The sequence below is a fragment of the Anomaloglossus baeobatrachus genome, unplaced genomic scaffold (assembly GCF_048569485.1).
Source record: "Anomaloglossus baeobatrachus isolate aAnoBae1 unplaced genomic scaffold, aAnoBae1.hap1 Scaffold_4725, whole genome shotgun sequence".
Lineage (NCBI taxonomy): Eukaryota > Metazoa > Chordata > Amphibia > Anura > Aromobatidae > Anomaloglossus > Anomaloglossus baeobatrachus.
The window spans coordinates 5,714-25,975 of record NW_027444069.1 but is presented as its reverse complement, the minus strand read 5'-3'; the positions used below and the strand labels follow the sequence as shown (position 1 = coordinate 25,975).

The following is a 20,262-nucleotide window of genomic DNA, read 5'->3' as shown; positions in this document are numbered from 1 at the left end:
TGTCACAGCTGCCTAGTAATTGCAAGCTTCGTTGTGCAGGAAAGTTGAGCGCTGCTTGAAATAAGTTCAGACATTTGGAAACTTCCCAGTAGACCAAAATGATAATTTTGTTATGAGGTGTGATTGTTGGGATGTTTTTTTGTCAACTATAAAAGTCTAGAACAGCGCCACCTAGTGGTCTCATTAGCATGAACTATGACACTGATGTAAGGAATGACAACAGCCTGATCTATTACTTTTTTAATCACAGTAGTCCACGGGGGTCCAACAAATAATACTGGGGTACGGGGTTGGATGGATTTGGTAACTAAAGTCATTCATGTCAGCTGTGATTGACCGTCTGACCCGGCCCTTGTATATTACAGAATAGCAGACGTGTATCTTACTCCCTGTTGCCGAGTATTGGACTCTAGAACCAACATCTTAGTGACACCAGACAGAGACTGGTCTCTGAAGTGGGACTCAATGGCGCCATTGTTGACGAGTAAGATATCTTCATCGCTCATGGGCATCCTCATACTGTATCTGATCAGCCGTATTCCTGGAAGCCATTGTATAAGGTCCTGATTACAGCAGTAGATCCACAGCAAACACACCAAGGTGAGGATCATTTCCACTAAGAGGAGGAGGATACACAAACCGTAAATAATCACATGTAGAAGACAACAGTATTCGAGGATGACGTTGGCCAACCAATCTACGCCAAATGCTGCCACCCGTGAACTTCGGGGTGGCAACATGGGTTCAATAGTAGGACTCATCGTAGATGCTTTCTCTCTCTCCTCAATGGTTTTTCCAGTGGTTATTTTGTTGGGCTCCTCAGTGGTGATCCCAACCATGGTGGTGGTCATCATCAACGTAGTTTGGTAAGATGTGGTAGACCTTTCCATGGTTTTTAGTTTTGTCCTTGTGGTTTCCAAAATAGTAGTTTCTGTAGTTGTCATAGTGGTTGGTAACGTGGTGGTTTTTTGTGTAGTTGGTGTTGTGGTTGGTAACGTGGTGGTCTTTTGTGTAGTTGGTGTTGTGGTTGGTAACGTGGTGGTCTTTTGTGTAGTTGGTGTTGTGGTAGGTAACGTGGTGGTCTTTTGTGTAGTTGGTGTTGTGGTTGGTAATGTGGTGGTCTTTTGTGTAGTTGGTAACGTGGTGGTCTTTTGTGTAGTTGGTGGTGTGGTTGGTAACGTGGTGGTCTTTTGTGTAGTTGGTGGTGTGGTTGGTAACGTGGTGGTCTTTTGTGTAGTTGGTGGTGTGGTTGGTAACGTGGTGGTCTTTTGTGTAGTTGGTGTTGTGGTTGGTAACGTGGTGGTCTTTTGTGTAGTTGGTGATGTGGTTGGTAACGTGGTGGTTTTTTGTGAAGTTGGTGTTGTGGTTGGTAATGTGGTGGATTCTTTTATGGTTGGTGTCATGGTTGGTAATGTGGTGGATTCTTTTATCGTTGGTGTCGTGGTTGGTAATGTGGTGGATTCTTTTATGGTTGGTGTCGTGGTTGGTAATGTGGTGGATTCTTTTATGGTCGGTGTTGTGGTCTCAGCGACCTTTTTGGGCACGGAATTTTTTTCTGTAATAGGAGGAGCATTTATGTCCCCTTTAGTTCTTATCGAGCAATGATCCATGTCGTGATCGATGAGCGGGGTGCCATCGGAGCAGACCACGCTTCTTTGGTTCTTAGTTGGACCTTCTTTGGAGGTTACGTAGACTCGGTCTTCATCTGCCTCCAGCCAGTTCTTGAAGTACAGGAGGGCACAGTTACAGTTCCAGGGATTTTTCTCCAGATACACGTAAGACATTTCCAGATCCTCAAAGAAGTTGTCGGGAATCTCGGTGAGACGATTCCCTGATAAGTAAAGAATGTTCAGATTCTCAGAGTAGGAGAGAAGACGGTCAGGAAGATGCCACAACTGGTTGTATGACAAATCCAGATGCCCCAGTGATGGCAAAGCCATAAATACCTAAGACACAGAAGAATATAAAGCATATTAGTTAAATTCTTGTACATACAGTGCCTTGCAAAAGTATTCACCCCCATGGCATTTCACCTATTTTGTTACATTACAACCTGTAATCCACCCGGGCCTGCTTGCGCTGTCAAAATGTGTCACTGAGATTTAAATTGCCGCGGCGGGAATCGCGCCGTTCCCCGCCGCCATCGAAGGTCCCATGACATGATTACAGGGTGCCGATGGTTGCCATGGTAGCGATGGGTCATGAGATGACCCCTGTCGCTATCATGACGTATTTCGTGTGACAGGAGACAGTGCGGCAGCTCTTAAAGGAACAGTGCATTTTTGCGGATCAGAGACGTGCAGCTCTGATCAGCAGAAATGAACAAGTAATCAGAGTCACAAATCACACCACTTTTGCTCCATTGAAAATGCCGTTAAAAAAAGGAAAAAAAATAGACGTATTTGGTATTGCCGAGTTCAGAAATGTCCGATCTATTAAAATATAAAATTAATCTGATCGGTATACGGTGTGGCGAGAAAAAAAAAATCCAAATGCAAAAATTACCTGTTTTTGGTCGTTGCAAAAAATTTTTAAAATGCAATAACAGGAGATCAAAAGCTAGCAACTGCACAGAAATGGTATGAGTAAACACGTCCGCTCAAGATGCAAAAAATAAGCCGCCACTGAGCACCAGATCCCGAAAAATGAGAACGCTACAGGTCACAGAAAATGGCGCCAAAAGCGCTACTCTTTTTTTGAGACAAACTTCAGAAGTATTTTTGAACACTTTACCTAAGTAAACCTATTTATGTTTAGTGTCTATGAATTTGCACCGACCTGAGACATCACACCGACTCATCAGTTTTACCATATAGTGAACACTGTGAATAAAATATACAAAAAACTACCGTGCAATTGCCCTTTTGTTTTGCAATTTCACGCACTTGGAATTTGTTTTCCCGTTTTCCAGTATATTTTATGGTAAAACGTATGATTTTATTCAAAAGTACAACTTGTCCCGCAAAAAAAAAACCCTTGTGGCAATATTGACGGAGAAATAAGAGTTACGATTCTCGCAAGAACTGGAGCAGAAAATGCAAAACGGAAAATTGTCCGGGGGAGAAAGAGTTAAGCAAGATTCACCACTAACCAACCATACCATGAAGACCAAGGAGATCTCCAAACAACACCATGAAGATCAAGGAGTTCTCCAAACAACACTATGAAGACCAAGGAGATCTCCAAACAACACCATGAAGACCAAGGAGATCTTCAAACAACACCATGGAGACCAAGGAGATCTCCAAACAACACCATGAAGACCAAGGAGATCTCCAAAGAATGCTGTGAATACCAAGGAGATCTCCAAACTACACCATGAAGACCAAGGAGATCTCCAAACAACAATATTTAGACCAAGGAAATCCCCAAACACCATGAACACCAACTAGATCTCCAAACAACACAATGAAGACCAAGGAGATCTCCAAACAACACCATGAAGACAAAGGAGATCTTCAAACAACACCATGAAGACCAAGGAGATCTCCAAACAACACCATGAAGACCAAGGAGATCTCCAAAGAATACTGTGAATACCAAGGAGATCTCCAAACTACACCATGAAGACCAAGGAGATCTCCAAAGAATACTGTGAATACAAAAGAGATCTCCAAACTACACCATTTAGACCAAGGAGGTCTCCAAACAACAATATTTAGACCAAGGAAAACCCCAAACAACACCATGAACACCAACTAGATCTCCAAACAACACAATGAAGACCAAGGAGATCTCCAAACAACACCATGAAGACCAAGGAGATCTCCAAACAACACCATGAAGACCAAGGAGATCTCCAAACAACACCATGAAGACAGAGGAGATCGTCAAACAACACCATGAAAACCAATTAAATCTTTAAACAACACCATGAAGACAAAGGAGATCTACAAACAACACCATGAAGACCAAGGAGATCTCCAAAGAATACTGTGAATACCAAAGAGATCTCCAAACTACACCATTTAGACCAAGGAGGTCTCCAAACAACAATATTTAGACCAAGGAAAAGCCCAAACAACAACATGAACACCAACTAGGTCTCCAAACAACAATATTTAGTCCAAGGAAATCCCCAAACAACACCATGAACACCAACTAGATCTCCAAACAACACAATGAAGACCAAGGAGATCTCCAAACAACACCATGAAGACCAAGGAGATCTCCAAACAACACCATGAAGACCAAGGAGATCTCCAAACAACACCATGAAGACCAAGGAGATCTCCAAACAACACCATGAAGACCAAGTAGACCTCCAAATAACACCATGATGACCTAGAAGGTCTCCGAACAAGTCAGAGACAATGTGTTAAGAAGTACAAGTCAAAAATATCCCACGCTCTGATGAGCCCCTGGAGAACCATTAAATCCATTATCATCAAATCCGAAGAACATGGTACCACAACAAACCTACCAAGAGAGGGCCACCCACCAAAACTCTTAGCCCAAGCAAGAAGGGCATTAATCCGAGAGGCAGCACAGAGACCAAAGGTAACCCTGAAGGAGCTGCAGAGTTCCTAAGCAGAGACTAGAATATCTGTCCATATGACCACAATAAGCCATACACTCCATAGAGTTGGACTTTGTGGAAGAGGGGCCAGAAAAAAAGACTTTATTTACAGTCAAAAATTGAAGGCTCATTTTGATTTTGTCAAAAGACATGTGGGAGACTCCCCAAATGTACTGAGGAAGGTGCTGTGGTCAGATGAGACCAAAACTGAACTTTTTGGCAAACAAGGTAAACACTATGTCTGGCGCCAAAGTAACACAGCTCATCTCCCCAAGAATACCATCCCCACAGTGAGACATGGTAGCAGCAGCATCATGCTGTGGGGAGGTTTTTCAGCAGCAGGGACTTATATACAGTACAGACCAAATGTTTAGACACACCTCATTCAAAGAGTTTTCTTTATTTTCATGACTCTGAAAATTGTAGATTCACATTGAAGGCATCAAAACCATGCATTAGCACATGTGGAATGAAATACTTAAAAAAGTGTGAAACAACTGAAAATATGTCTTATATTCTAGGTTCTTCACAGTAGCCACCTTTTGCTTTGATTACTGCTTTGCACACTCTTGGGATTCTCTTGATGAGCTTCAAGAGGTAGTCACCGGAAATGGTCTTCACTTCACAGGTGTGCCCTGTCAGGTTTAATAAGTGGGATTTCTTGGCTTATAAATGGGGTTGGGACCATCAGTTGTGTTGTGCAGAAGTCTGGTGGATACACAGCTGATAGTCCTACTGAATAGACTGCTAGAATTTGTATTATGGCAAGAAAAAAGCAGCGAAGTAAAGAAAAACGAGTGCCCATTATTACTTTACGAAATGAAGGTCGGTCAGTCCGAAAAATTGGGAAAACTTTGAAAGTGTCCCCAAGTGCAGTGGCAAAAACCATCAAACGCTACAAAGAAACTGGCTCACATGAGGACTGCCCCAGGAAAGGAAGACCAAGAGTCACCTCTGCTGCGGAGGATAAGTTTATCCGAGTCACCAGCCTCAGAAATCGCAAGTTAACAACAGCTCAGATTAGAGACCAGGTCAATGCCACACAGAGTTCTAACAGCAGACACATCTCTAGAACAACTGTTAAGAGGAGACTTTGTGCAGCAGCCTTCATGGTAAAATAGCTGCTAGGAAACCACTGCTAAGGACAGGAACAAGCAGAAGAGACTTGTTTGGGCTAAAGAACACAAGGAATGGACATTAGACCAGTGGAAATCTGTGCTTTGGTCTGATGAGTCCAAATTTGAGATCTTTGGATCCAACCACCGTGTCTTTGTAGAAAAGGTGAACGGATGGACTCTACATGGCTGGTTCCCCCCGTGAAGCATGGACTAGGAGGTGTGATGGTGTGGGGGGGCTTCGCTGGTGACACTGTTGGGGGTTTATTCAAAATTGAAGGCATACAGAACCAGCATGGCTACCACAGCATCTTGCAGCGGCGTGCTATTCCATCCGGTTTGCGTTTGGTTGGACCATCATTTATTTTTCAATAGAACAATGACCCCAAACACACCTCCAGGCTGTGTAAGGGCTATTTGACTAAGAAGGAGAGTGATGGGGTGCTACGCCAGATGACCTGGCCTCCACAGGCACCAGACCTGAACCCAATCGAGATGGTTTGGGGTGAGCTGGACCGCAGAGTGAAGGCAAAAGGGCCAACAAGTGCTAAGCATCTCTGGGAACTCCTTCAAGACTGTTGGAAAACAATTTCCGGTGATTACCTCTTAAAGCTCATCAAGAGAATGCCAAGAGTGTGCAAAGCAGTAATCAAAGCAAAAGGCGACGACTGTGAAGAACCTAGAATATAAGACATATTTTCATTTGTTTCACACTTTTTTGTTAAGTATTTCATTCCACATGTAATAATGCATGGTTTTGATGCCTTCAATGTGAATCTACAATTTTCAGAGTCAAGAAAATAAAGAAAACTCTTTGAATGAGAAGGTGTGTCCAAACTTTTGGTCTGTACTGTACATAGAGACTTATTCAAAGAGACGATCAACTGTAAGTGCCGCAAAAGGAGGTACCACAAAGTACTGATCTTAGGGGGGGTTCTGCACACTGACGTTTTCAGTTATTTTGTCCTTTTACTGTTTGCTTCACAATAAAATGAAAAACAAACGTTCACAGTTGTAGACATGATCTCTACATGAACTGAAGTAAGTATTATAGTAGTTATATTCTTGTACCTAGAGTTAGTATTATAGTAGTTATATTCCTGTACATAGGGGGCAGTATTATAGTAGTTATATTCTTGTACCTAGAGTTAGTATTATAGTAGTTATATTCTTGTACATAGGAGCAGTATTATAGTAGTTATATTCTTGTACATAGGGGCAGTATTATAGTAGTTATATTCTTGTACATAGGCAGCAGTATTATAGTAGTTATATTCTTGTACCTAGAGGCAGTATTATAGTAGTTATATTCTTGTACATAGAGGGCAGTATTATAGTAGTTATATTCTTGTACATAGGGGCAGTATTATAGTAGTTATATTCTTGTACCTAGAGTTAGTATTATAATAGTTATATTCTTGTACATAGGGGCAGTATTATAGTAGTTATATTCTTGTACCTAGAGTTAGTATTATAGTAGTTATATTCTTGTACATAGGGGCACTATTATAGTAGTTATATTCTTGTACATAGGGGGCAGTATTATAGTAGTTATATTCTTGTACATAGGGGCAGTATTATAGTAGGTATATTCTTGTACATAGGGGCACTATTATAGTAGTTATATTCTTGTACATAGGGGGCAGTATTATAGTAGTTATATTCTTGTACATCGGGGGCAGTATTATAGTAGTTATATTCTTGTACATAGGGACAGTATTATAGTAGTGATATTCTTGTACATAGGGGGCAGTATTATAGTAGTGATATTCTTGTACATAGGGGCAGTATTTTAGTAGTTATATTCTTGTACCTAGAGGCAGTATTATAGTAGTTATATTCTTGTACATAGAGGGCAGTATTATAGTAGTTATATTCTTGTACATAGGGGCAGTATTATAGTAGTTATATTCTTGTACCTAGAGGCAGTATTATAGTAGTTATATTCTTGTACATAGGGGGCAGTATTATAGTAGTTATATTCTTGTACATAGGGGGCAGTATTATAGTAGTTATATTCTTGTACATAGGGGACAGTATTATAGTAGTTATATTCTTGTACATAGCGGCAGTATTATAGTAGTTATATTCTTGTATATAGGGGGCAGTATTATAGTAGTTATATTCTTGTACATAGGAGCAGTATTATAGCAGTTATATTCTTGTATATAGGGGGCAGTATTATAGTAGTTATATTCCTGTACATAGGGGCAGTATTATAGCAGTTATATTCTTGTATATAGGGGGCAGTATTATAGTAGTTATATTCCTGTACATAGGGGCAGTATTATAGCAGTTATATTCTTGTATATAGGGGGCAGTATTATAGTAGTTATATTCTTGTACCTAGAGTTAGTATTATAGTAGTTATATTCCTGTACATAGGGGGCAGTATTATAGTAGTTATATTCTTGTACCTAGAGTTAGTATTATAGTAGTTATATTCTTGTACATAGGAGCAGTATTTTAGTAGTTATATTCTTGTACCTAGAGGCAGTATTATAGTAGTTATATTCTTGTACATAGAGGGCAGTATTATAGTAGTTATATTCTTGTACATAGGGGCAGTATTATAGTAGTTATATTCTTGTACCTAGAGTTAGTATTATAGTAGTTATATTCTTGTACATAGGGGCAGTATTATAGTAGTTATATTCTTGTACCTAGAGTTAGTATTATAGTAGTTATATTCTTGTACATAGGGGCACTATTATAGTAGTTATATTCTTGTACATAGGGGGCAGTATTATAGTAGTTATATTCTTGTACATAGGGGCAGTATTATAGTAGGTATATTCTTGTACATAGGGGCACTATTATAGTAGTTATATTCTTGTACATAGGGGGCAGTATTATAGTAGTTATATTCTTGTACATCGGGGGCAGTATTATAGTAGTTATATTCTTGTACATAGGGACAGTATTATAGTAGTGATATTCTTGTACATAGGGGGCAGTATTATAGTAGTGATATTCTTGTACATAGGGGCAGTATTTTAGTAGTTATATTCTTGTACCTAGAGGCAGTATTATAGTAGTTATATTCTTGTACATAGAGGGCAGTATTATAGTAGTTATATTCTTGTACATAGGGGCAGTATTATAGTAGTTATATTCTTGTACCTAGAGGCAGTATTATAGTAGTTATATTCTTGTACATAGGGGGCAGTATTATAGTAATTATATTCTTGTACATAGGGGGCAGTATTATAGTAGTTATATTCCTGTACATAGGAGGCAGTATTATAGTAGTTATATTCTTGTATATAGAGGACAGTATTATAGTAGTTATATTCTTGTACATAGGGGCAGTATTATAGTAGTTATATTCTTGTACATAGGGGGCAGTATTATAGTAGTTATATTCTTGTACATAGGGGGCAGTATTATAGTAGTTATATTCTTGTACATAGGGGACAGTATTATAGTAGTTATATTCTTGTACATAGCGGCAGTATTATAGTAGTTATATTCTTGTATATAGGGGGCAGTATTATAGTAGTTATATTCTTGTACATAGGAGCAGTATTATAGCAGTTATATTCTTGTATATAGGGGGCAGTATTATAGTAGTTATATTCCTGTACATAGGGGCAGTATTATAGCAGTTATATTCTTGTATATAGGGGGCAGTATTATAGTAGTTATATTCCTGTACATAGGGGCAGTATTATAGCAGTTATATTCTTGTATATAGGGGGCAGTATTATAGTAGTTATATTCTTGTATATAGGAGCAGTATTATAGTAGTTATATTCTTGTACATAGGGGCAGTATTATAGTAGTTATATTCCTGTACATAGGGGCAGTATTATAGTAGTTATATTCCTGTACATAGGGGGCAGTATTATAGTAGTTATATTCTTGTATATAGGGGCAGTATTATAGTAGTTATATTCCTGTACATAGGAGCAGTATTATAGTAGTTATATTCTTGTACATAGGGGGCAGTATTATAGTAGTTATATTCTTGTACATAGGGGGCAGTATTATAGTAGTTATATTCTTGTACATAGGGGCAGTATTATAGTGATTATATTCTTACACATAGGGGCAGTATTATAGTAGTTATATTCTTGTACATAGGAGCAGTATTATAGCAGTTATATTCTTGTACATAGGGAGCAGTATTATAGCAGTTATATTCTTGTATATAGGGGCAGTATTATAGTAGTTATATTCTTGTATATAGGAGCAGTATTATAGTAGTTATATTCTTGTACATAGGGGCAGTATTATAGTAGTTATATTCTTGTACCTAGAGTTAGTATTATAGTAGTTATATTCTTGTACATAGGGACAGTATTATAGTAGTTATATTCTTGTACATAGGGGGCAGTATTATAGTAGTTATATTCTTGTACATAGGGGACAGTATTATAGTAGTTATATTTTTGTACCTAGAGGCAGTATTATAGTAGTTATATTCTTGTACATAGGGGCAGTATTATAGTAGTTATATTCTTGTACCTAGAGGCAGTATTATAGTAGTTATATTCTTGTACATAGGGGGCAGTATTATAGTAGTTATATTCTTGTACATAGCGGCAGTATTATAGTAGTTATATTCCTGTACATAGGGGCAGTATTATAGCAGTTATATTCTTGTACATAGCGGCAGTATTATAGTAGTTATATTCCTGTACATAGGAGCAGTATTATAGTAGTTATATTCTTGTACATAGGAGCAGTATTATAGTAGTTTTATTCTTGTACATAGAGGGCAGTATTATAGTAGTTATATTCTTGTACATAGGGGCAGTATTATAGTAGTTATATTCTTGTATATAGGAGCAGTATTATAGTAGTTATATTCTTGTACATAGGGGACAGTATTATAGTAGTTATATTCTTGTACATAGGGGGCAGTATTATAGTAGTTATATTCCTGTACATAGGGGGCAGTATTATAGTAGTTATATTCTTGTACATAGGGGGCAGTATTATAGTAGTTATATTCTTGTACATAGGGGACAGTATTATAGTAGTTATATTCTTGTACCTAGAGGCAGTATTATAGTGATTATATTCTTGTACATAGGGGCAGTATTATAGTAGTTATATTCTTGTACATAGGGAGCAGTATTATAGCAGTTATATTCTTGTATATAGGGGCAGTATTATAGTAGTTATATTCTTGTACATAGGAGCAGTATTATAGCAGTTATATTCTTGTACATAGGGGGGCAGTATTATAGTAGTTATATTCTTGTACATAGAGGCAGTATTATAGTAGTTATATTCTTGTACATAGGGGGCAGTATTATAGTAGTTATATTCTTGTACATAGGGGCAGTATTATAATAGTTATATTCTTGAACATAGGAGCAGTATTATAGTAGTTATATTCTTGTACATAGGGGCAGTATTATAATAGTTATATTCTTGTACATAGGAGCAGTATTATAGTAGTTATATTCTTGTACATAGGGGCAGTATTATAGTAGTTATATTCTTGTACATAGGGGGGCAGTATTATAGTAGTTATATTCTTGTACATAGGGGCAGTATTATAGTAGTTATATTCTTGTACATAGGGGCAGTATAGTAGTTATATTCTTGTACATAGGGGCAGTATTATAGTAGTTATATTCTTGTACATAGGAGCAGTATTATAGTAGCTATATTCTTGTACATAGGGGCAGTATTATATAGTTATATTCTTGTACATAGGGGCAGTATTATAGTAGTTATATTCTTGTACATAGGGGGCAGTATTATAGTAGTTATATTCCTGTACATAGGGGCAGTATTATAGTAGTTATATTCTTGTACATAGGGGGCAGTATTATAGTAGTTATATTCTTGTACATAGGGGCAGTATTATAGTAGTTATATTCTTGTACATAGGAGCAGTATTATAGTAGTTATATTCTTGTACATAGGGGCAGTATTATAATAGTTATATTCTTGTACATAGGAGCAGTATTATAGTAGTTATATTCTTGTACATAGGGGCAGTATTATAGTAGTTATATTCTTGTACATAGGGGGGCAGTATTATAGTAGTTATATTCTTGTACATAGGGGCAGTATTATAGTAGTTATATTCTTGTACATAGGAGCAGTATTATAGTAGTTATATTCTTGTACATAGGGGCAGTATTATAGTAGTTATATTCTTGTACATAGGAGCAGTATTATAGTAGCTATATTCTTGTACATAGGGGCAGTATTATATAGTTATATTCTTGTACATAGGGGCAGTATTATAGTAGTTATATTCTTGTACATAGGGGGCAGTATTATAGTAGTTATATTCCTGTACATAGGGGCAGTATTATAGTAGTTATATTCTTGTACATAGGGGGCAGTATTATAGTAGTTATATTCTTGTACATAGGGGCAGTATTATAGTAGTTATATTCTTGTACATAGGGGGCAGTATTATAGTAGTTATATTCTTGTACATAGGAGGCTGTATTATAGTAGTTATATTCTTGTACATAGGGGCAGTATTATAGTAGTTATATTCTTGTACATAGGGGCAGTATTATAATAGTTATATTCTTGTACATAGGAGCAGTATTATAGTAGTTATATTCCTGTACATAGGAGCAGTATTATAGTAGTTTTATTCTTGTACATAGAGGGCAGTATTATAGTAGTTATATTCTTGTACATAGGGGCAGTATTATAGTAGTTATATTCTTGTATATAGGAGCAGTATTATAGTAGTTATATTCTTGTACATAGGGGCAGTATTATAGTAGTTATATTCTTGTACATAGGGGCAGTATTATAGTAGTTATATTCTTGTACATAGGGGGCAGTATTATAGTAGTTATATTCCTGTACATAGGGGCAGTATTATAGTAGTTATATTCTTGTACATAGGGGCAGTATTATAGTAGTTATATTCTTGTACATAGGGGGCAGTATTATAGTAGTTATATTCTTGTACATAGGGGGCAGTATTATAGTAATTATATTCTTGTACATAGGGGCAGTATTATAGTGATTATATTCTTACACATAGGGGCAGTATTATAGTAGTTATATTCTTGTACATAGGGAGCAGTATTATAGCAGTTATATTCTTGTATATAGGGGCAGTATTATAGTAGTTATATTCTTGTACATAGGAGCAGTATTATAGCAGTTATATTCTTGTACATAGGGGGGCAGTATTATAGTAGTTATATTCTTGTACATAGAGGCAGTATTATAGTAGTTATATTCTTGTACATAGGAGGCTGTATTATAGTAGTTATATTCTTGTACATAGGGGCAGTATTATAGTAGTTATATTCTTGTACATAGGGGCAGTATTATAATAGTTATATTCTTGTACATAGGAGCAGTATTATAGTAGTTATATTCTTGTACATAGGGGCAGTATTATAGTAGTTATATTCTTGTACATAGGGGGGCAGTATTATAGTAGTTATATTCTTGTACATAGGGGGCAGTATTATAGTAGTTATATTCCTGTACATAGGGGCAGTATTATAGTAGTTATATTCTAGTATATAGGGGCAGTATTATAGTAGTTATATTCCTGTACATAGGGGCAGTATTATAGTAGTTATATTCTAGTATATAGGGGCAGTATTATAGTAGTTATATTCTTGTACATAGGAGCAGTATTATAGTAGTTATATTCCTGTACATAGGGGCAGTATTATAGTAGTTATATTCCATACATATAGGTGGTATATTTTGTCCTCACCTTTTCTGGGAGTGAGTTGATCTGGTTATGCTGCAGCTCCAGGTGTGTCAGCCTCTTCAGCCCCATGAAGGCGTCCTCCTGGATGGTGACGATCTGGTTGTTGGATAGCACCAGTTTAGTTAGTGCGGATAGCTGTGACACTTTGGGCAGTTTTCTTAGTGAGTTGTTGGCCAGGTTGAGTTCTTCTATGATTAATGGTATGTCTATATCAAACTTGGTCATCCCATTATCAGTAATTTCCAGTTCTACCAAATTGTTAAAGCCCTTAAACATGGAGGTGGAGATAGACTTGAAGTTGTTATAGGACAGGAGGAGGACGGTGGTGGTCTTCTGGATGTCAGTCACCGGGAGAACCGACAAACCAAGATTGGTACAAGATGTTTCTTCCTTATTTTTGACCTTCTCAGTGGTACAAGAAGGATTGGAGAAAACTTTACTGACTACGACGAGACCGAAGAGGCCGAAGCCAAGAAGGAAATTCATGATGAAGCTGAAGGAAAGTCTGTGACCTGGAAGACAAAGATGAGGAACTGTAAAAACATCAGTCTCATCTTTACAACATCTTCTCTGAATTCTTCTCTATTCTGCTCTCACCATCATATCTGCCGCAGCTTCAGTCATGATGTCTTCTGGCTATTACTAATGCCGAGAGCAGCTCTTCTCACCGACCCACCAGATATCAGTTATACACCACCCACTGCCGATTTGACACGTTTTGTCACCTACAGAGAATGGAGATCTATAATTTTTATCGTAGGTAACTTCAACTGAAAAAGACAGAATAAAAAATATCTAAAATATCCCACTGTATGATTTTTACATAATCAATGTGTATTTACACACTGCAGTGGGGATTTCGGCGACTCCTCCACAGATCTTCTCCAGATCTTTCAGGTCACTCCTCCATACAGATCTTCTCCAGATCTTTCAGGTCACTCCTCCATACAGATCTTCTCCAGATCTTTCAGGTCACTCCTCCATACATATCTTCTCCAGATCTTTCAGGTCACTCCTCCATACATATCTTCTCCAGATCTTTCAGGTCACTCCTCCATACATATCTTCTCCAGATCTTTCAGGTCACTCCTCCATACATATCTTCTCCAGATCTTTCAGGTCACTCCTCCATACATATCTTCTCCAGATCTTTCAGGTCACTCCTCCATACAGATCTTCTCCAGATCTTTCAGGTCACTCCTCCATACATATCTTCTCCAGATCTTTCAGGTCACTCCTCCATACATATCTTCTCCAGATCTTTCAGGTCACTCCTCCATACATATCTTCTCCAGATCTTTCAGGTCACTCCTCCATACATATCTTCTCCAGATCTTTCAGGTCACTCCTCCATACAGATCTTCTCCAGATCTTTCAGGTCACTCCTCCATACAGATCTTCTCCAGATCTTTCAGGTCACTCCTCCATACAGTATGGGGAGATAAGGCATGCACACCAGTGACTATGGAAGGGGAATACATGTAATAGCAGAAACTGCTGTGTGAATACTGACATGAAAAATTCAATAGCTATTTGTAAGAATGAAATGTGAAAAATGGAACCTGCATTACTGCCATGAATATATGAATAAAGAGAAATTTAGCTACTGAATTGATCAATGCAATAGAGCCCCAACACTACGCCAAAGTATTTCTCTACGTTGGGGTCCCTAGCTTGTGTGTGTCCTCTCATGCAGTTAAAAAACTTACCGTGTATGGGAGGCTGAGACCCAGGCTATATATACGATGTGGATTGGCAATAGGTGTGTATGGGGAGGGTTCACAAACGAAAAACTACTAACATTAAGGAATAACGTTTGGAACTCCATTCTACGTCTGAACTGGGTGCAAAAAACCTAAAAAACATCACTATGGGGAGATAAGGCATGCACACCAGTGACTATGGAAGGGGAATACATGGAATAACTCCTCCATACAGATCTTCTCCAGATCTTTCAGGTCACTCCTCCATACAGATCTTCTCCAGATCTTTCAGGTCACTCCTCCAGACAGATCTTCTCCAGATGTTTCAGGTCACTCCTCCATACAGATCTTCTCCAGATCTTTCAGGTCACTCCTCCATACAGATCTTCTCCAGATCTTTCAGGTCACTCCTCCATACAGATCTTCTCCAGATGTTTCAGGTCTCTCCTCCATACAGATCTTCTCCAGATCTTTCAGGACACTCCTCCATACAGATCTTCTCCAGATCTTTCAGGTCACTCCTCCAGACAGATCTTCTCCAGATGTTTCAGGTCACTCCTCCATACAGATCTTCTCCAGATCTTTCAGGTCATTCCTCCATACAGATCTTCTCCAGATGTTTCAGGTCACTCCTCCATACAGATCTTCTCCAGATCTTTCAGGTCACTCCTCCATACAGATCTTCTCCAGATGTTTCAGGTCTCTCCTCCAGACAGATCTTCTCCAGATCTTTCAGGACACTCCTCCATACAGATCTTCTCCAGATCTTTCAGGTCACTCCTCCATACAGATCTTCTCCAGATCTTTCAGGTCACTCCTCCATACAGATCTTCTCCAGATGTTTCAGGTCACTCCTCCATACAGATCTTCTCCAGATCTTTCAGGTCACTCTTCCATACAGATGTTCTCCAGATCTTTCAAGTTTCAGGGCTGCAGCTGGGAAATATTGATTTTCAGCTCCTACAAAGATTTCCTATTGGGGTCAGGTCTGGAGACTGGTTAGGTTACTCCAGGACCATGAAATGCTCCTTACGGAGCCGCTCCTTAGTTGCTCTGGCTTTGTGTTTTGACTGTGTTGGCCAAAAACTTGCAATACATAACCTCATCCATCCTCCTTTCATTACGATGCAGTTGTCCCGTCACTTTGGCAGAAAAGCACCCCCAAAGTGTGATGTTTCCACCACAATGCTTTGGGAAGGTGTTGTTGGGGTTGTACTCATCCTTCTTCTTTCTCCAAACACAGCGAGTGGAGTTCATACCAAAAAATTCTATTTTAGTCTCATCTGTCCACATGACCTTTTCCCATGCCTCCTCTGGATCATCCAGATGGTCATTGGCAAACTTCAAATGGGCCTTGAAAGGGTACCTTTTGTGCCCTACAGGATTGTAATCCATGACAGCATAGTGTGTTACTAATCTGTGAGACTATGGTGCCATCTCTCTTCAGGTCATTGACTAGGTCCTCCCGTGTAGTCGTCGGCTGATTCCTGAGCTTTCTCAGAATCATCCTTACCCCACAAGTTGAGATCTTGCAAGGAGCCCCAGACCAAGTAAGATATAAGTGGCACGGAAGCTCAGTGGTTAGCACTGCAGTCTTGCAGCGCTGGGGTCATGGGTTCAAATCCCACTAAGGACACCAACTGCAAGGAGTTTGTATGTTCTCCCCGTGTTTGCATGGGGGTTCTCCGGTTTCCTCCCACACTCCAAAAACATACTCACAGGGAACCTAGATTGTGAGCCCCAATGGAGACAAAGTTGTCACTGTATGTAAAGCGCTGTGGAATTAACAGCACTATATAAATGAATAAATATTATTATTATTATTGACAGTCATCTTGTGTTTCTTCCATTTTCTAATAATTACACCAACAGTTGTTGCCTTCTCACCAAGCTGCTTGCCTATTGTCCTGTACCACATCCCTGCCTTGTGCAGGTCTACAATTTTGTCCCTGATGTCCTTAGACAGCTCTATGGTCTTGGCCATGATGCAGAGATTGGACTGTGATTGATTGAGTGTTTGGACAGGAGTCTTTCATACAGGTAACATTTTCAAACAGGTGCAATTAATACAGCAGAATTCTTGCTGGTTGATAGGTGATAAAATACTTATTTAATGCAATAAAATGCAAATTCATTATATCAAAATCCTTTTTGGACTCTGTCACAGTTGAAGTTACCTACTAATAAAATTACAGACCATTCCTTGTAGATGGGAAAACTTGCAAAATTAGCAGAGGATCAAATACTTATTCTCCCCACGGTATGTGTACTTTTATATATATATATATATATATATATATATATATATATATATATATATAAAAAATACTCATAGGTTATCGTACATCCCCTCACCTTGGCCAGACGCTCCTGTCCTCACCGTCCTCCGCTGCCTTCTTCTCTTCTTCTTCTGCTTTGTGGTCTTCACGCTTCTGCACTCGGAGCTTATCACATGGAGCTGATGCTTCCTGGCGTTAAATTTGTATGTTCTGGAAACTCATAATGTTCCTGTGGTTTCTAAGAAGGAGCCGCTGTCTCCCTGTATTATATATTCTATACTACAATAATCTTGCAACCCTATATACATGCACATATACAATCCATTTCTAGTAATGCTGGAAATCCCCTTGTGTATAAAGTAAATATAAAAAGTCTACACGCCCCTGGTAAAAAGCTAGCTTTTCATCATGTAAAAGAAAACCTACCAAAAAATCTGATTAACCCCGTGTAAAGTTTATCCGTTCTGGGAGGATTTTAGTTGCATTTTACAATAAAATCCATGGCCCATAAACAGCTGACAACACAGCAAAGGGATCTCATTGTAAGGTATCAGGCAAGAGAAGACTACAATGAAATTTCCAAGGCATTAGATCTACCATGAAGCGCTGTGAAGATGTCATCAAGAAGTGGCTTACTTTTGGCACAAGAGTGACATTACTTGAAAGAGGACATCTCTCAAAAGCTGATGAAAAGACAGGAAGATAATTGATCTAGGAGGTTTCAAGAGGTGGGCAGGAACATTAAAGGAGCTGCATGAATTTCTGGCAAGTACAGGTTGAGTACTATCTCCTGTTTTCCTCATATGTCTGGTCAATGGGGTAGGGAAACAAGATAGAAACTTTTTCTTCCAAAGAAAAAAAACATCCAAGCTCAGTTATATTTTGCGAAGACCTACATCAAGTCTACGAAATGCATGTAAGAAAAGTGTCTGATGAGACCAAGGTGGAACTTTTTGGCTATAATTCCAAATGCTGAAAAATCAATAATGTGCATCACCAGAAGATCACCCTCCCCATGATGAGGCATGGTGGAGGCAGCATTATACTTTGGGTCTGATTTGTGGCAGCTGAAACTGGTGCTAAGGTCAAGGAAATTATCAACATTTTCAAAGATCAGTCAATTCTGCATCAAAACCTTCAGGTCTCTGTTAAAAAAGCTTAAAATGACGATGAATTTCACCTTTGAGCATGATAACGAATTTTAGTGACCTCAATATCAACAGAAGAACGGCTTCATTAGAAGAAGATGGAGATTAACGTGTCACACAGAGTTTTGCACAAACTTAGCTGACTGTCAGGCGGTATTGGACTCTGTTCAGATTGTAGATTCTGACACTCCGTCCAATTGTTTCTCTGGTGTCTGGAATCAACACAGGCTGATTCAGGCGTCGACCTGCTGTGTGCTGATCCATAGGTAGGCTAGCAAGAGTTAAGCTCTGCTGGTCTGCTTTCTTCTTTAATCACATGTTGTGGAGAGACCTATCACACCTGCTCCCCTCCTATTTATGGTGGTGGGATCCTTCCACCCATGCCAGCTATAGTTTATTTTATTTTGGTCTGTGAGGTGTGGTGTTCCAGACTTTCTGGTGCTTGGTGCAATTGTGGAGTTTACCCCTGTTGTTTTGTCGCTTCCTTCCTGCTCTTATTTTTTCCCCCTGAATCTCATGTTGTCTTTACCCTCTATGTGCGTGCTGTGTGACAGAGTTTTGATTTTTCCCTTGCCTGTCTTTATCTGTAGGTTTCAACACACACCTGTCTCGTCCCTCCCAAGGGGAAGGGTGAATCAGATCAGGACTGGTCAGGAGCAGGGCCAGGAAGGAGACTACGGCCTCTCCACCATCAGGAGATTAGGGATAGTATAGGGCCCCCTAGCTTGAGAGACAGCTTAGGAGAACTGGTTGACCAGTATCGCAAAGTTATCGTGACAGAAAGTCCAGTGAGAGCTCAGACTTGAATCCAATAGAAATTGGATGACCAACAGAGTAGAGTGTGAGGAGGCTTATACCGGCAGGGTGGTCTTCAGCTTAGGATAGATCTTCTTGGGCTGAATTTCCAGGTCTTCATTTTTATTACATTTTCGTGAGTAGCAACATTTGTCCGGAGAGTGGTGGAGGATCCCAGGGTAGTACTGAACCAGAAACCTCTTTGGCACTAATTTTACTGCAAGGATTTGAGTTTTTGTCTAGTCTTCTGAACGACCATCATGAGTCCTCATGTGTGAGTTTCCAACACTTCTTGGATGGTGGACTTCAATTCATTCCTATGTTGATGTCCAAGGTCAGGCATCTCCACCATCAGGAGTATCTGTGACATTAGGGATAGTGTAGGGCCCCTGGCTTGAGTGACAGCTTAGGAGAACCGGTTGACCGCTATCCCAAAGTCATTGTGACAGAAAGTCCAGTGAGAGCTCAAACTTCAATCCAATAGAAAAGATGGCTAACGACCAACAGAATAGGGCGTGAGGAGACTTGTACCAGTAGGTTGGTCTTCAGCTTAGGATAGATGATCTTGGGCTAAATTTCCAGGTCTTTGTTGGTATTACATTTTCGTGAGTAGCAACATATGTTCTGACAGTGGTGGAGGACCATAGGGCATTACTGAACCAGGACCTCCTTTGGTGCTAATTTTATAGCAAGGAGTTGACTTTTCGTGTAGGTCTAGTCTTGTGAACGACCATCATGAGTCCACTTGTGTATGTCTCCAACACTTCTTGGGTGGTGGACTTGAATTCTTTCCTATGTTGGTTTCCAAGGAAAAGCTAGACTAAACCAGGTTGGGTTCCGTATTTTCAATGATGCCAAAGGGTTGCTGTAATTTTTTGGGAACATCATTTCCCAACAAGCTTCCCACAAGGTGAGAATTATCTGAGGACCTGGGACTTGTCTTCTCACGGTGACTCCATCCTGTATGCTGCCGTGAGAATCAATGAGTCTATTTGGCAACTTTCCACATCTAACAATAGTTTTTAAAAAATATT

General features: G+C 39.1%; 1 protein-coding gene across 2 annotated transcripts; it reads right to left on the bottom strand.

Annotated features, from left to right (window-relative positions):
- Nucleotides 1-241: 241 nt before the first annotated feature.
- LOC142281358 (uncharacterized) lies at nt 242-19,535 on the bottom strand. Of its 2 annotated transcripts, none has more exons than XM_075332844.1 (3): nt 17,362-19,535; nt 13,307-13,815; nt 242-1,946 (listed from the first exon to the last, which is right to left on the bottom strand). In XM_075332844.1, the coding sequence occupies exons 2-3, from the start codon at nt 13,787-13,789 to the stop codon at nt 360-362; spliced, it is 2,070 nt and encodes a 689-aa protein (XP_075188959.1). In that variant the 5' UTR covers nt 13,790-13,815; nt 17,362-19,535; the 3' UTR covers nt 242-359. The 2 variants fall into 2 exon arrangements, with proteins under 2 accessions (XP_075188959.1, XP_075188960.1); XM_075332845.1 differs by lacking the exon at nt 17,362-19,535 and adding an exon at nt 13,901-14,018.
- Between the last annotated feature and the right edge of the window lie 727 nt (nt 19,536-20,262).

Coding starts and splice junctions, on each gene's coding strand:
- LOC142281358 (XM_075332844.1), bottom strand. CDS start 13,789: ATGAATTTCCTTCTTGGCTTCGGCCTCTTCGGTCTCGTCGTAGTCAGT. Junction 1,947..13,306: donor TCAACTCACTCCCAGAAAAG/GTGAGGACAAAA, acceptor TCTGTGTCTTAG/GTATTTATGGCTTTGCCATC.